This window comes from Syngnathoides biaculeatus, chromosome 6, assembly GCF_019802595.1.
Source record: "Syngnathoides biaculeatus isolate LvHL_M chromosome 6, ASM1980259v1, whole genome shotgun sequence".
NCBI lineage: Eukaryota > Metazoa > Chordata > Actinopteri > Syngnathiformes > Syngnathidae > Syngnathoides > Syngnathoides biaculeatus.
This window is the reverse complement of record NC_084645.1, coordinates 4,116,933-4,133,413: the sequence shown is the minus strand read 5'-3', so window position 1 is coordinate 4,133,413 and position 16,481 is coordinate 4,116,933. Positions and strand designations below refer to the sequence as shown.

General features: G+C 43.7%; 1 protein-coding gene across 21 annotated transcripts in view; it reads right to left on the bottom strand.

Moving 5' to 3' along the window:
• The window catches only part of wwp2 (WW domain containing E3 ubiquitin protein ligase 2), a 186,331-nt gene that overhangs the window by 36,383 nt on the left and 133,467 nt on the right, over positions 1-16,481 (bottom strand). For all 21 annotated transcript variants that reach the window (XM_061822301.1, XM_061822305.1, XM_061822304.1 and 18 more), the window contains one exon: positions 12,661-12,749. In XM_061822301.1, the coding sequence (XP_061678285.1) occupies positions 12,661-12,749 (89 nt within the window). The remainder of the gene's footprint in view (positions 1-12,660; positions 12,750-16,481) is intronic.

Here is a 16,481-nt window from a genome sequence, read left to right as displayed (position 1 = left end):
TATCGCATACCAGGGATCATGGATCGGTTTGCAAATGTCAAAATACTTAAAGAGGTCATGTTGCCTTAAGATGAATAAGACAAGCCCTTGAAATGTGTGTTTCAACTAGACAATAACTGCTACCACACAAGTAAACATGCAAAGTCTTGGTCCCAAACTCATAAGGTTCATGTCAAGGAGTGGACAGCCCAATCCACAGACCTTAATCCAATCGAGAATTTATGGGGTGGCAAAAATAATGCTGTATATAAAAACAAAACCAAGAAATGTAAAATAATTGTGGAATGTCATTACGGAATCTTGGAGTGGAATAACAGGTGAAAGATGTCACAAGTTGGTTGACTTCATGACACACAGATGTAAAGCAGTTACAAAAAAATACTGTGGTCATACAACTAAATATTAGTTTAGTGAGTCAAAGAATTGGTGAATCCTAGAAACAAAAAGTTTGCACAAAATAGATTGAAGTTTGTAAAGTCAAAAGCACACTGCTATTTTTTTAACACACCCCTTTCAACAAAATCCCCCAATTCCACAGACTTAAGACTGTGTACATCATGATCGCTGAGTCTTGTTGCTTTTCTAAGAATCTATTGCACCTCCTGGTAACTTGTTCGACATGTAGCAGGACAAAATATACGGAAAAATTGGATTCATCTGGTTAGTCACATTGGACTACTATTTACTCCCTAACCCTTTTGAACACTACTCTATGATGTTCCCGGATGTGCCAACACGTCATTGCCGGAAGTCTGACCGGAAAATGAAGTGACATCGGAAATCCCACACCAGAATCCCCATAGAAATAATCTACGACCTTAACGAATAGACAGGACCCCAAGGTCCACTATGGTGGTCCCTCACAACCAGTCACCGATCAAAACAGCTATTAATTGAAGACAAACTTGTCAAAAGATTTACAATGTCTGGGAGTGAACAAGTGCCCAAGAGGGCCTCCTCTGGTAATTTCATAGATCCCTACCACCTCCAGGAAGTGATGGCAAAGCAAAGCATCATTAACCAATGAGACTTTGACTCTCATTGTGAGCCAAAAGTTCATTCTTCAGTGTTTCATTCATGTTCGATCTTTAATGACCCCTGCTGCACAGTGATCAGTATGTATTTGAGAGTAACTCTTGTAATGCTGCTTTCAAGGATATCCTTGAGTAGAATATTAACTATTATGAACAGTTAATATTGATACAGTGTGCACTTAGCCATTTGTGGTTCATCGTATCCAGCGCCGCATATTCGTGAGATTTTGCGCCAAAGGTTTTGGTTTAAATGGACCATATTTTCATGATCGTAGAGGTCTTAAAATAGACAACACACCACATTAGACATGGTGCCTTACAATGTGGTGCATCTCACGTGCACACTAAGATCCAATGTGATGCACCTTATGTGGTTCAACATTTTCAAATGTGTGACTTGTCCAACAAAGTGCACGTAAACACACTGGTTACACTGTTAGCATGCATGCTAGCATGTGTGTAAACTACTATATGATGACTCTCATAAGGCAGTGAGGAGTAATTGCATTTCAGATCTGTAAGCAGAAGAAGTTTACATTGACCCGCACTCCCTGTGAAGGTAGGTCATGACTGACGATGTTGTACACACTCACAGTGTCACATCGAAACAAAAATTATCAAACCAGAGCAAACAGCATAGCAAGCAAATAATAAAACAAATAAGACTGAAATAATTGACACAAAACATTACAAGATGTCACCGACCAGTATGGCAGCATCTGGTACGTTCTCCCTGGTAATGTTTATGTTTGTCTGTTTTTCGGTCATTTCGGGAGTCAAGTACACTAGAAATGACTTGCTAACCAATCTTTCTCCAGAGTTCCTTGTCGCTGCTCTCTACAAAGCTTTGCATCAAAGGCGAAGAGGCTTGCGAGAACGTACACAAGTTCAACTGCGAAAGAGGGGACATTCATCATCTATTCATCTTGCAAACCTAAGCTTCCTAGCCAACAAAATGAATGAACTTCAGCTTCTGCTCAAGACCTGCAAAGACTTTGGATAGTCAGCTTCCCTGTACATCACAGAGACTTGCCTTTGTTGACATGTCCTCGACAGTGACGTTACGCTACATGGCTTTAATCTTTTTCGAGGGGCCTGCATAGCAGAGCTAGCATGGACATCAAAAGGCGGTGGAATATGCTTTTATATCAATGAGAAATGGTGCATGGAAGTTACACAGCTCAGCACACACTGAAGCACGCTTTTGGAGTCGTTCTTGAACTGTAAGCTGTTTTACTCGCCGCGTGAATTCGCCTCTTTCATTCTCGTAGGTGTTTACATTCCACCTTGAGCTAGCATGAATGCAGCACTGCTGACGCTCGCCGAGCAAGTAAATGAGATTGAGAAAAAACACCCAGATTCACCGACTTTAACAGCTAAACCACGAACTCCCTAAATATAGCAGTACGTAAAATGTCCAACGAGAGAAAATAACACTAGACAACTGTTACACTTCCATTAAAAAAGCTAATTGTGCAATTCCCCGTGCACCCCGAGGCTACTCTGATCATTGCTTACTCTACTGAATACCTACATACAGGCAAGCACTTAAGTGCGCGAAGCCTTTGGTAAAATCAGTTAAAAAGTGGACCAATGGGGCAAAATTAGAACTTCAAAGCTGCTTTGACTGCACTGACTTGAGTGTCTTTGAAATTCAATGAGCAGCCTCGATGAATTCACGGATATTGTTCCTGTGTATGTCCGTTTCTGTGAGGAGGTGTGTGTACCAACAAAAACTTTTCGCATGTTAAATGATGACAAGCCGTGTTTTACAGCCAGACTTTGGAAACTCTGCCAGGCTAAAGTTGCAGATCGTAGTGGGGAGAGGGCCCTCTACATGTGTACTACAAACCACCTGAATAAAGAAATTAATATTGCAAAGAGGGACGATGCAGCTAAACTGGAAAAATATCTTGGCGCTCGTGACTCAAAATCAGTCTCGCACGGATTACAATCGCTCACGAATTACAAGTGATGCCCCCCGAGTAGAAAACAAGAGCGGGCTAGCGTCAACATCAATAGCTTTGACTGAAGATTTGAAAAAAAAAAAAAAAAAAAAAAAAACATTCACAACACCCACCCACCAAGCCGCACCACCGTCCACTAAGCCGTTTAACATCCATCAAAGCGACGTGAGGCAGATCTTCAAACAACAAAAGATCAACAGATGGTCTTCCCAAAGATCTTCAAAAGGGTCTCGAGAACTGTGTGAAGTACCAACCTGCTTCAAACGCGATACCATAATACCAGTCCCCAAAAAAGCAGGAGTCTCAAGTATTAATGACTAATGACTGTTGCCTTAACATCTGTGGTCATGAAGTCCCTTGAACGCCTTTGTGCTGGAGCACCTCAAGAGTGTCACAGGTCCCGTGCTGGACCCACTGCAGTGCACTGCAGTTTGCATATCAAGCTAACAGGTATGCGGATGATGCCATTAACATGGGTCTGTACTTCATTCTTGAACATCTTGATGGGGAGGGAACCTATGCTGTTCGTGGACTTCAGCTCTGCGTTTAAGACCATCATCCCTGAACTCCTCTCTACCAAACTTCTTTAGCTCAGCATCTCGCCTGGCATCTGTTAGTGGATCTACAACTCACCTGCCATCTGCCAGTGGATCTACAACTTCCTGACGGGCAGGACAGGTGAGGGTGGGTACTCTGAACTGTTGTTTAGTGTATAGGAACAAAAACAATCATGACCCACCCGAAGGCAGAGGGAGGCTATCCGCTCATCCACCGGGATGTACTCCAACGTACAGGTGCTGAGCCGAGGGTAATAAGTATAGCCAAACCTGCTTGGCGCCTCTCACCTTGGGCAAATCCGAGTGGAACTGAGTTCAACCCCTCTCGAGAGGACTGGTACCAGAACCTAAGAGGTGCATAGAAGAAAGTCTGACTATATCTAGTCGGAACTTCTTGACCTCTCGTACCAGCTCGGGCCCCTTCCTGCCAGAGAGGTGACATTCCATGTCCCTAGAGCTAGGTTCTGTAGCCGCTGATTGGATCGCCAAAGTCTCTGCCTTTGGGTACCACCCAGCTCAGGGCAAGGCGTATTCGACTGCTGAAGGGGCCAGATGATCGCCGAGTCAATGATGCTCTTCCATATGAGTTTGCAGAGGGATTTGGAGAGGGTAAATAGATCTTGGAAGTGGTCTCTTCGGGCAGGGTGACACCTTATGTCCAGACAGGAAGCAATACAGACAGTTGCTGTCTCATCCGTCGGTCCCGTTCAGCAGGTGTAAGCCACCGCACCCAAGATGCATGAGCTCCCTTACTTGAGATGACTGAGGAAGGGACAAGGCATCGCAAATGTGGTGCAGCATTCACATTGTCCATAAAGATGAAGCAGGAGCAGGCGAAGAATCCCAGGATTTAGAGGTGCATTCTCTCTCCCACTCGCGCATCCGGTTTTCAAGGTGAATGGTGAACACAATCAGTTCCTCTAGCCCCGATGACTCATCTCATACAGTCTTCTCATACTTAAAGGTCAAGTGTCGTCAAACGGATGATTTTAGGTATATTATTAATGAAAAACCCACAGCCAATAATGGTCCCATGTGTTTTTTCACCACAAAACATGATTTGGATTTATACAGCTTTTTGTAACTCCCGCCATGAAAATCTTCTCACGGATTTTCGAGAGGAAGCAGGAAGTGACGTAAAGGACAGCGGCGCCCCCTCGTGGACTCATTTGTTTCCATTAGTTTTACCTCCGGGAAGGTAGCTCGTTGTTTCTCCGTGTTAGCCAAAATGCCGGCTCATTGCATTGCTGGACATTGCTTGAACACTCGGAAGAATGAAATTAAGTTTGAAAGAGACCCTGTTCGTTGTGAAAAATGGATTGCACGGGTGCAGAGGACGAGAGCTTCGTGGGTTCCAAATAACAGGTAGGTGTGTATACAGCTACTAAAAAATATAATAGTTTGGGACGGACCACGTAATCGGTCTTTCATAACGTAACAAAAGATCCGCATATGAAATGTGTTATGCGCTTCGCCCAGCCAACAATGTCTCGATAGTGTTCATCGCATACTGCGACTTTGAACATACCCCTAAAAGCAACATAGCTCGGCTCCACCTCCTCCTTATATGCCACCACGGGCGCCGAAACTCAGCCACACCGGCTGAGGCGCCGCGTTCGGCGGTCACAGCTTCTGTGAAGGCTACGCGTCGGGCTTTGCGACGGGGGCGGCTCTGAAGAACCCAGCCAAAAGCATAAAGCGCCCCAGCTTGACTGTGACTAAAGCAGCACCGCTCGGCTCTGTCATAAGCTACACCGGCCGGCTGCAATAACCCGAGATGGCTCATCTCCGCCGCGGGAGTGGATCGGATGGGATGTGGTTTGGCCGTGATCGGATATCATCTGAATATGGCTCGAAACAATAGTGTAATATTGCCCTGAGGGCTCGAAACAATAGTGTAATATTGCCCCGGTAACTTGGTGTTGTCCTTTTCGAAAAGAGCTTCGATGTCAGAAAAATGTGAATATCTCTGTTGTACGGCTTCAATAGTAGCAGGCACTGTGCGTTTTCAACGGCGGAAGTGACGATGACGTCAAGGACAGAGGACACGACGAATATGGCGACCACTTGGATGTCGAGGGATACTCAATTGCGCAACTTTGTGCATGGATGACGCGCTCTCCGCTCACTTTTTTTTTTGTATAGACATTGAAGTGAATACTGTTATATGTATTTTTCATTACAATATCTATTTTAGAATCTTTAGAGGGAAGTCAATCCCACTTTAAAATGAGCATTCAGTTCTCAGCAAAATATACCACAGGGCAGCATAATTGTAACCGCTGTCCAATGCAGCCCTATGGGGGCACAAACCAGTGAAATCTGTAGGCCGGTCCCAAGCCCGGATAAATGCAGAGGGTTGCGTCAGGAAGGGCATCCGGCGTAAAAACTGTGCCAAACAAATATGAGCGTTCATCTAAAGAATCCCATACCGGATCGGTCGTGGCCCGGGTTAACAACGCCCGCCCCCGGCACTGCTAACCTGCAGGGCGTCGGTGGAAATTCAGCTACTGTGGGTCGAAGACAAAGAAGAGGAGGAAACCGGATCCAGCGTCAGAAGAAAAAGAGGAATGCACAGAGCCTACAACTGAGTGTAGGGACTTTGAATGTTGGGACTGTGACAGGAAAAGCTCAGGAGTTGGTTGACATGATGATTAGGAGAAAGGTTGATATTCTGTGCATCCAAGAGAGCAGGTGGAAAGGTAGTAAGGCTAGAAGTTTGGGAGCAGGGTTTAAATTATTCTACCACGGAGTAGATGGGAAGAGAAATGGAGTAGGGGTTATTTTAAAGGAAGAGCTGGCTAAGAATGTCTTGGAGGTGAAAAGAGTATCAGATCGAGTGATGAGACTAAAATTTGAAATTGAGGGTGTTATGTATAATGTGGTTAGCAGGTATGCACCACAGGTAGGTTGTGACCTAGAGGTGAAAGAGAAATTCTGGAAGGAACTAGATGAAGTAGTTCTGAGCATCCCAGACAGCGAGAGAGTTGTGATTGGTGCAGATTGTAATGAACATATTGGTAAAGGAAACAGGGGCGATGAAGAAGTGATGGATAAGTACGGCATCCAGGAAAGGAACTTTGAAGGGCAGATGGTGGTGGACTTTGAAAAAAGGACGGAGATGGCTGTAGTGAACACTTATTTCCAGAAGATGGAGGAACATTGTTAGGTCCAAAGCACGGACTTCTCACTCAATGTGGACCTAGAGGTCACCACACCGGGATAGAATGATTGAGACAAAGGCAGAGTTATTTTTTACTAAACTGCAGTTTAGGGAGAGCTTGGAGGAGCAGAACATATCCTCCACACCCGCACATAAGACTCTCTCCGAGCCTCCCCCAAAACCACACATTTTATTGAGTTTCACACATAGGGAGGGGGAAAGAGGTTTCACAAGACAAGTAAAGTTGTTATACAGAGACAGTTAAAATTCTCAAGGCCGGGTGTCCTCTGAGTGGACACAGTTCTTCCTGTTACAAAAACCCACAAGAATGCAACCATCATAAATTTGCAGTCACCTTGAGCTCTTAAACTTCCCATAGACAAACAGCTCACACACACATCCCTGCACAGCAACAGAGTAATTAAAAAAGATTTATGACACATGAGGAGATACATTTCACAGGCCTCTGTAAGCTTATCTTACAAACATATAGTGACCTACAAGAGCGGAGGTAGAACCACGCAGGTAGATTATATTTTGTGCAGACGATGTAATCTGAAGGAGGTTACTGACTGTAAAGTAGTGGTAGGGGAGAGTGTAGCTCGACAGCATAGGATGGCAGTGTGTAGGATGAGTCTGGTGGTGGGTATGAAGATTAAGAAGGCAAAGGTAGAGCAGAGAACCATGAGGTGGAAGCTGAGAAAGGAAGAATGTTGTGCGGCCTTCCGGAAAGAGGTGAGACAGGCTCTCGATGGACAACCGAAGCTCCCGGAAGACTGGACGACGACAGCCAAGGTGATCAGAGAGACAGGCAGGAGAGTACTTGGTATGTCATCTGGTAGGGAAGGGGAGAAGGAGACTTGGTGGTGGAACCCCAAAATACAGGGAGTCATACAAGGAAAGAGATTAGCGAAGAAGAAGTGGGATACTCAGAGGACTGAGGAGAGGCGAAAGGAGTACATCGAGATGCAACGTAGGGCAAAGGTAGAGGTGGCAAAGGCTAAACAAGAGGCATATGAAGACATGTACACCAGGTTGGACACGAAAGAAGGAGAAAAGGATCTCTACAGGTTGGCCAGACAGAGGGATAGAGATGGGAAGGATGTGCAGAAGGTTAGGGTGATTAAGGATAGAGATGGAAATGTGTTGACTGGTGCCGGTAGTGTGCTAAATCGATGGAAAGAATACTTTGAGAAGTTGATGAATGAAGAAAATGAGAGAGAAGGAAGAGTTGAAGAGGCAAGAGTGAAGGACCAGGAAGTGGAAATGATTACTAAGGGGGAAGTCAGAAAGGCACTACAAAGGATGAAAAATGGAAAGGCAGTTGGTCCTGATGACATACCGGCAGAGGTATGGAAGCAATTTGGAGAGATGGCTGTGGAGTTTTTGACCAACTTATTCAACAGAATACTAGCGGGCGAAAAGATGCCTGAAGAATGGAGGAAAAGTGTTCTAGTTCCCATTTTTAAGAACAAAGGGGATGTTCAGAGCTGTGGTGAGCCACAAAATGAAGTTATGGGAAAGAGTAGTGGAGGCTAGACTCAGGACAGAAGTAAGTATCTGCGAGCAACAGTATGGTTTCATGCCTAGAAAGAGTACCACAGATGCATTATTTGCCTTGAGGATGCTCGTGTAAAAGTACAGAGAAGGTCAGAAGGAGCTACATTGTGTCTTTGTGGATCTCGAGAAAGCCTATGACAGAGTATCAAGAGAAGAACTGTGGTACTGCATGCGTAAGTCTGGTGTGGCAGAGAAGTAAACGACATGTATGATGGCAGCAGAACAATGGTGAGGTGTGCCTTAGGTGTGACAGAGGAATTTAAGGTGGAGGTGGGACTGCATCAGGGATCAGCTCTGAGCCCCTTCCTGTTTGCAGTGGTAATGGATAGGCTGACAGATGAGGTTAGACTGGAATCCCCTTGGACCATGATGTTCGCAGATGATATTGTGATATGCAGTGAAAGCAGGGAGCATGCAGAGGAACAATTAGAAAGATGGAGACATGCACTGGAAAGGAGAGGAATGAAGATTAGCCGAACTAAAACAGAATATATGTGCGTGAATGAGAAAAGTGGAGGGGGAAGAGTGAGGCTACAGGGAGAAGAGATAGCGAGGGTGGACGACTTCAAATACTTGGGGTCAACAATACAGAGCAATGGAGAGTGGGGTCAGGAAGTGAAGAAACGGGTCCAAGCAGGTTGGAACAGCTGGCGAAAGGTGTCTGGTGTGTTATGTGACAGAAGAGTGTCTGCTAGGATGAAGGGCAAAGTTTACAAAACAGTGGTGAGGGCGGCCATGATGTACGGATTAGAGACGGTGGCACTGAAGAAACAACAGGAAGCTGAACTGGAGGTGGCAGAAATGAAGATGTTGAGGTTCTCGCTCGGAGTGACCAGGATGGATAGGATTAGAAATGAGCTCGTTAGAGGGACAGCCAAAACTGGATGTTTTGGAGACAAGATCCGAGAGAGCAGACTTCGATGGTTTGGACATGTTCAGAGGCGAGAGAGTGAGTATATTGGTAGAAGGATGCTGAGGATGGAGCTCCCAGGCAAAAGAGTGAGAGGAAGACCAAAGAGAAGGTTTATGGATGTGGTGAGGGAAGACATGAGGGCAGTTGGGGTTAGAGAGGAAGATGCAGGAGATAGGCAAAGATGGCAAAAGATGACATGCTGTGGCAACCCCTAACGGGACAAGCCGAAAGGAAAAGAAGAAGAAGTCCACAATAAGAATACAAAAGGAAACTGAACGATCTGCCACCAACAAATCCCCTTACACAAAATCCAGCAACCTGCACTAGCATCTTTGCCCCTAATGGAGTGATCAAATATTATCCGCATCTCAGTTAAAAAGGTATCAAGTGACGCCCAAACTGCCGGTTTACTGTTGCACCGCGCCACCGCCCATGCTGCAGCTTTGTTGGGAAGTAAACTCATAATAAAAGCGACCTTGTGTGTATGAGAATGGTTGAACGTCAAAAACTAAGGTGCACTTGTGCATGAACTGCGCATACAAGACAAATGCCCCAGAACAACTCGGTGGGTGTGGTATAATGGCTTCACGTGTGATGGGAACACAAGGTATCGGGGGGTGCTGGATAACTACGTTGATTCCACTGCAACAAAGGGGGAGCTCTCAGCATTCAATCGAGCACATAGTTGATTTACCTGTATACCTACAGCATCAGGATTAGTCGATAAGACTGTTGTGGCATCTGTGAGCTTCTCGAATGTTTGCCCGTGCTGACCTACTAATTTGCCGTGGCTCAGTAAGGTCAGGTGGACTTGATGAGGGTTTGGAGGGTCCATGCTTTGGCCTGAATATTCTGTTGCGTAAAGTTGAAATAATAAGGACCCCAAAAGCAGATGTGATGAGGCTACAGACTATTTCATAACCAAAAGCAGTATATAACATACAGGGAAAAAGGCAAACTAAAAGTGTGTGTAACAGACGACCATAACCCGTAACAGTACAAACCATGGGCAACACTGACAAAAAGGTAAGCGTAAATTAAGCACGAATAATCCAGTTTTAAATCAGATAGGTGGACGGAGCCACACTAGAAGGATGACGCCCAGGGAAAAACAAAACTGACGCGAATCAAACCCACACAAGATTACGAAGGACACATCTAAGGCCAAACACAGAGGGTATTACAATGGACACGAGCATATTCGAGCCAAAGGTAAAATATGTACGCGATTGGAACGAGGAGAACAATGCAATGCAATGCAATGCAATGATCCGGTGCCCTCCTTCTGCTTGTTTCACATAAATGACCTCATCATCATCATTGCCATCAGATGTGCAACACGATACCCCACCCACCACCAGTTATCCAGGCAACAGGAAAGTGAAACAACAAAAACAAAATTAGTAGAGAACAAAGGGATGACAATGCCCCAAGGACCCTGTCGATCTAACACACATCTCGTGGATTCACTTGTATCAGATAGACTATTTACATTCCCATCTGAAGGTCTTATTAGCACAAAATCTGAGGGTGGTCTGTGTCAAACATACAGTGCCGTGAAAAAGTATTCACCCATTCCTGATTTTTTTTTTATTTGGATATCTATTTATTCAGGCACAAAGAAAGTCAAAACCTTTCTCAGAATCTGATTGAATACCCAAGTATGTAACATTACACAAAGAATTTGTTTCTTGCAGTCGGTGCCACCCTGGTACGACGTTCATGTTGAGTACTGAGAACAAGAACAAACAAACAAGAATGAAGAACAATAGATATTCAATTCATAGAAAGCTATTCCTCATAAGAATCACAGATGTGCAAAGATGCAGAGTATTTAGTGCAGTTAAGAGTGCCTCAACGCCCCACATTATGTTAACCTGATACATAGTGCCCTTAACTGTTCGCGGTTCACCGTGACAGACCAGTACAATGACAATTGTGCTAAGGGAGGAGTTTAAAGTGATGATTGCACGCCCCACTTCTCAGTTTTTAATCTGTTAAAAAAGTACAAAACATCCAGGAAATTTCGTTCCACTTCACGATTGTGTCCCACTCATTGTTGATTCTTAACTTCTTCTTCTTCTTTTGGCTTGTTCCGTGAGGGGTCGCCACACTAAAGAAAATATCACTGAAGCTGTAGCTGGTTCGCGTATGAAAGGATTAAAACACATGGCGTTCACAATCATCCTCGGGCCTGAGCCCATTTTATGAGGCTCTTAAAATGAAAGATCTGTGAGGATGGTCAGTCGCATAGCTCATAACAGAAGCTCGGAGAGCCAATTTTTGCATGATCAAATGAGATGCAGAAACTGAATAGACTTAGAAACTCGGTAGTTAAGGTACAGTAGTATATGTTAGAGGGGTTCTCGTGCTAACAGTGAAATGGTTGAAATAGTTTTTTGTTAAATATATACAGTATATATTACTACATAATGGCAGAAATTATATATTTTTTCCAATCAAATTGTTATTTGGAAACTGTTGTGCATTATAATTTGCAAGCGTTTTTTGGGGCGTGATTTTGAAAAACCAAATAGTGATGTCACTGTTGTTGTATTAGAGGAAATTCATGAGTATCCAAAAATGTGATAATTTGTTCTAAATGTAATTGTCTATTTAAGAAAATGAACAACTTGTGGCATTTTAATCATTGTTAATTCAGAGAATTAAACAAAATTTTCTCTGCCCAAAAAAAAAAAAAAAAAAAAAAAAAGAAATCCCTAAATGTGAGAGATTTATTTGTCACAATGTGGTGAAATTCAGTTTCAATTAGGTATGAATACTTTTTTTCGTGTAATAGCATTACCACTTTTTCCAAGAGCATGAAAGTTGCAGTAGATCGCTGTTTCGTGTGCAAATGTACACACACATATGTCACAGAAACTTGCTTTGGTCGTAAATTAAATCAACAAACTATAGAACATTTAGGAATACAAAAGACCTTAAAAATGAAAGAGTGAAAACACTGGAAACCAGCTTGTTTGAGAGTGACAAGGCACACCAGATGTACCACCACCAACTGTAGCACCAAAAAGCCCTTCTCTGCCTTTGTGAGCATATGACAAAATGAAGAGAGCATATGGATTGACGGGCAGACACCTCCCAGCAACCCGTCCGTGGTTCTACCCTGTGGTAGAACAGCATGATGTCACCTACCATAGGGTAAAACCACTGACGTGACACCGGACACACAGACACTATGCAAAACAGATGAAAAACTGACACACCGACAACAACAATAATGCACAGAAAGAGGAAGGCAATGGGCTGGATGGATGACTCAGGGAGGAAGAGAGATGATGATGGTGTAATTATACACAAACCGGTGGTGACATCTAAACATTAGAACAGTACAGATATTTCATTAATGGTTACATACATGGCCTTCTATAAAATTTGGCTCTAAGTGTAGGATACATTTTCACACAGTTAGTGCCTTAAAGATCATTTAAGAATTAACTCTCACCTGGCAATGCCACCATAGTCAAGGCCCTCCTCTCCCCTCATGATGATGTAGAGTCTCCGGCGGAGGTCATACGGCTTCACATTCATGATCTAATGAAGCACAAAATAAAATCCAGTCTCTCCTGCGTGGAATTTGCATCTTCTCCCCATGCTTGTTTGAGTTTTCTCCAGCTACTTGTTTCTTCTCACATTCCAAAAAGATAGCATGTACAGAAAGTATTGAGACCCCCTGAAAATTTTCACTGTTTGGAATATTCTAAAAATAGTAATTAGTAATTTAATCCATCCATTCATCCATTTTCTTCCTTCAGCTCTTGTGAAGGGATCCTGAGGCATTCTCGGGCAAGCTGAGAGATGTAGACTCTCCAACATATCATGGGTAGTCCCCAGGGTCTTCTCCCGGTGAGACGTGGCTGGAACACCTCACCAGGGAGGCATCAAAGAGGCATCCTAAACAGATGTCGAGTCACCTCATTTGGTTCCCCTCATGGGGGAGGTGAAGTAGCTCTATTCTGAGCCCTCCCAGATGACTGAGATTCTCACCCTATCTCTAATGGAGAGCCCGGATACCTACAGCTTGTGACAATAGGTGAGGGTCAGAACATAGGTCGACCAGTGAATAGAGAGTGTCACCTTTCAGCTCCCGAAGCACTACCACCTCACTGGCTTCAACCCAAGAGATAGGAAAGCCCGCCTCAGAGACCTCAGACCCTGCTTCCTCATGGGAAGGCATATCAATGGAATTGAGGAGGTCTTCGAAGTATTCTCCCCATTGATTCATCATGTCCTGAGTCAAGGTACGCAGCACCTCATCTCCACTGTACACAACATTGATGGTGCGCTGGTTCCCCTTCCTGAGATGCCGGATGGTGGACCAATTATGTTATTCGTTATAGGGGTCTTAAAGCCGTACTATGTCAGGTCCCCCACCGAGGATCTGTTTGGCATGGGTAACCCTGAATGAATCCACAGACAACTTAGCTCCTAAGATCACTGGGACACACAAACCCCTCCACCACGATAGGGTGACGGCTCAAGGAGACAAAGTCATTACATTTTTCGTCATTAATCTACATACAGCACCCCATATTGACGGGAAAAAATAGTATTGTTGACATTTTTGAAATTTATTGGGGAAAAAAACCTGACCATACAGCCATAAGTATGCAGACCCTTGCTCAGTAATTAGTAGAAGCACCCTTTTGAGCTATCATACCCAAGAGTCTTTTTTGGGAATGATGTCAAGTTTTTGACACCTGCATTTGGGGATCCTCTGCCATTCCTCGGCGCAGATCCTCTCCAGCTAACTCAGGTAGGATGGTGAACATTCGTGGACAACCATTTTTAGGGCTTGAGAGATGCTCAATTGGGTTTAAGTCTGGGCTCTGGCTGAGCCATTCAGAAACCGGAATGGAGTTGTTCTGGAGCCACTCCTTCATTATATTAGCTGTGTGCTTAGTGTCATTGTCTTGTTGGAAGGTGAGACTTTGGCTCTGAAAAATGTATCAATCACAGCTGCAGTGAAGAAAATAAGTATTTGAACACCCTGCTATATTGCAAGTTCTCCCACTTCTGAAACTTTCCTCGTAGGTGCATGTCCACTGTGAGAGAGATAATGTAAAAAGAAAAATCCAGTAATCACAATGTATGATTTTTTTAACAATTTATTTGTGTGATATAGCTGGAAATAAGTATTTAAACACCTGTCTATCAGCTAGAATTCTGACCCTAAAAGACCTGTTAGTTTGGCTTTAAAAGTTCTCCTCCACACCATGTATTATACTCCACCATGTATTATCCTTAATCAGATGCACCTGTGTGAGGTTGTTAGCTACATGAAGACACATGTCCACCCCATACAATCAGTAAGACTCAAACTTGTAACATGGCCAAGACTCTTAGCTGTCCAAAGACAACAGAGAAAAAATAGTAAAACTCCACACGGCTGGAAAGGGCTACGGAGAAATTGCTAAGCAGCTTATTGAAAAATGGTCCACTGTTGGAGCAATCGTCAGAAAATGGGAGAAGCTAAACATGACGGTCAATCTCAATCGGAGTGGAGCCCCATGCAAGATATCACCTCGTGGGGTCTCAATGATCCTTAGAAAGGTGAGGAATCAGACCAGGACTACACCACAGGACTAGGTCAATGAAAAGAGCTGGGACCTCCGTTTCCAAGGTAACTGTTGGCAATATACTACATGGTTTGAAATCATGCATGAAATCTGTTTAAACCAGTACATGTCAAGGGCCATCTTAAGTTTGCCAATGGCCATTTAGATGATATAGAGGAGAATGTTATATATGGGAGAAAGTTTAGTGGTCAGATGAGACCAAAATTGAACTTTTTGGTCATTATTCCACTAACTGTTTGAGGAGGAGGGCGAATGATGAGTTCCATCCCGAGAACACCATCCCTACTGTGAAGTATGGGGGTGGTAGCATCTTGCTTTGAGGGTGTTTTTCTGCACATGGGACAGGACGACTGCACTTTATTAAGGAGAGGGTGACCGCGGCTATGTATTGTGAGATTTTGGAGAACAACCTCTTTCCCTCACTCAGTCAGAGCATTGAAGATGGGTCATACCTGGGTCTTTCAACATGACAATGACCCGTAGCACACAGCCAGGAAAACCAAGGAGTGGTTCCGTAAGAAGCACATCAAGGTTCTGGCATGGCCTAGCCAGTCTCCAGACCTAAACCCAAGAGAAAATCTTTGGAGGGAGCTGAAACTCCGTGTTTCTCAGTGACAGTCTAGAAACCTGTCAGATCTAGAGAAGATCTGTATGGAGGAGTGGGCCAAAATACATCCAGCAGTGTTTGGAAACCTGGTGAACAACTACAGGAAACGTTTGACCTCTGTAATTGCAAACAAAGGGTACTGTACCAAATATTAACATTGGCTTTCTCAGGTGTTCAAATACTTATTTGCAGTTGTATCACACAAATAAATTGTTGAAAAAAAATCATACATTGGGATTTCTGGATTTTTCTTAATAGATTCTCTCTCTGCAGTGGACATGCACCTACGATGGAAATTTCAGACTCCTCCATGATTTCTAAAAGGGAGAACTTGCAACATAGTATTTTCTTCACAGTAGGTGTTTTTTTTTTTTTTTTTTAGCAAATTCCATGGGGCCTTTTTTTGTCTTGAAGTAAGGGGAAGCTTCCATTGGGCCCCACCACCTTAAAGCTCAAGGCTGATGGAGAGCTGCAGCGATGGTTGACTTTCTAGAACTTTCTCCGACTTTATGAGCCCCAGTGATCTTTCGGTTCTTCTTCACCTCTGTCAATAAAGCTCTTCTCCCCCGATAGCTCAGTTTGGGCGTATGGCCAGCTCTAAGTGGTTCTGGTTGTCCCAAACGTCTTCCATTCAAGGATAATAGAAGCCACTGTGCTCTTAGGAACCTTAAATGCCGCAGAATTTGATTTGAATTCATGATTCTCATTTAATCTGACATGCACCGTGAGCTCTGAGATCTTATATAGACAGGTGGGTGCATTTCCTAATCATGTCCAATCAGTATAATAAACAAAATTGGACTGCAATGAAGGTATACTACCATCTCAAGGAAGAGGAGAAGAAATGGACAGGATCAGAGTTAAATATATGACCTACAGAAAAGTGTCTCAATATTTATGATGGTATTTCAGTTTTTCCTTTTTAATAAATCAGCAAAAATTTCAACAATTTGTTTTTCCCTAGCTGTATGGGGTGCTGTGTTTAAATTAATGAGGAAAAAATGAACTTAAAATGTTGCAGTCATTTGCTAAAATCAGAGGGTGAAAAACTTAAGGGGTTCTGAATACTTTCCGTACTTA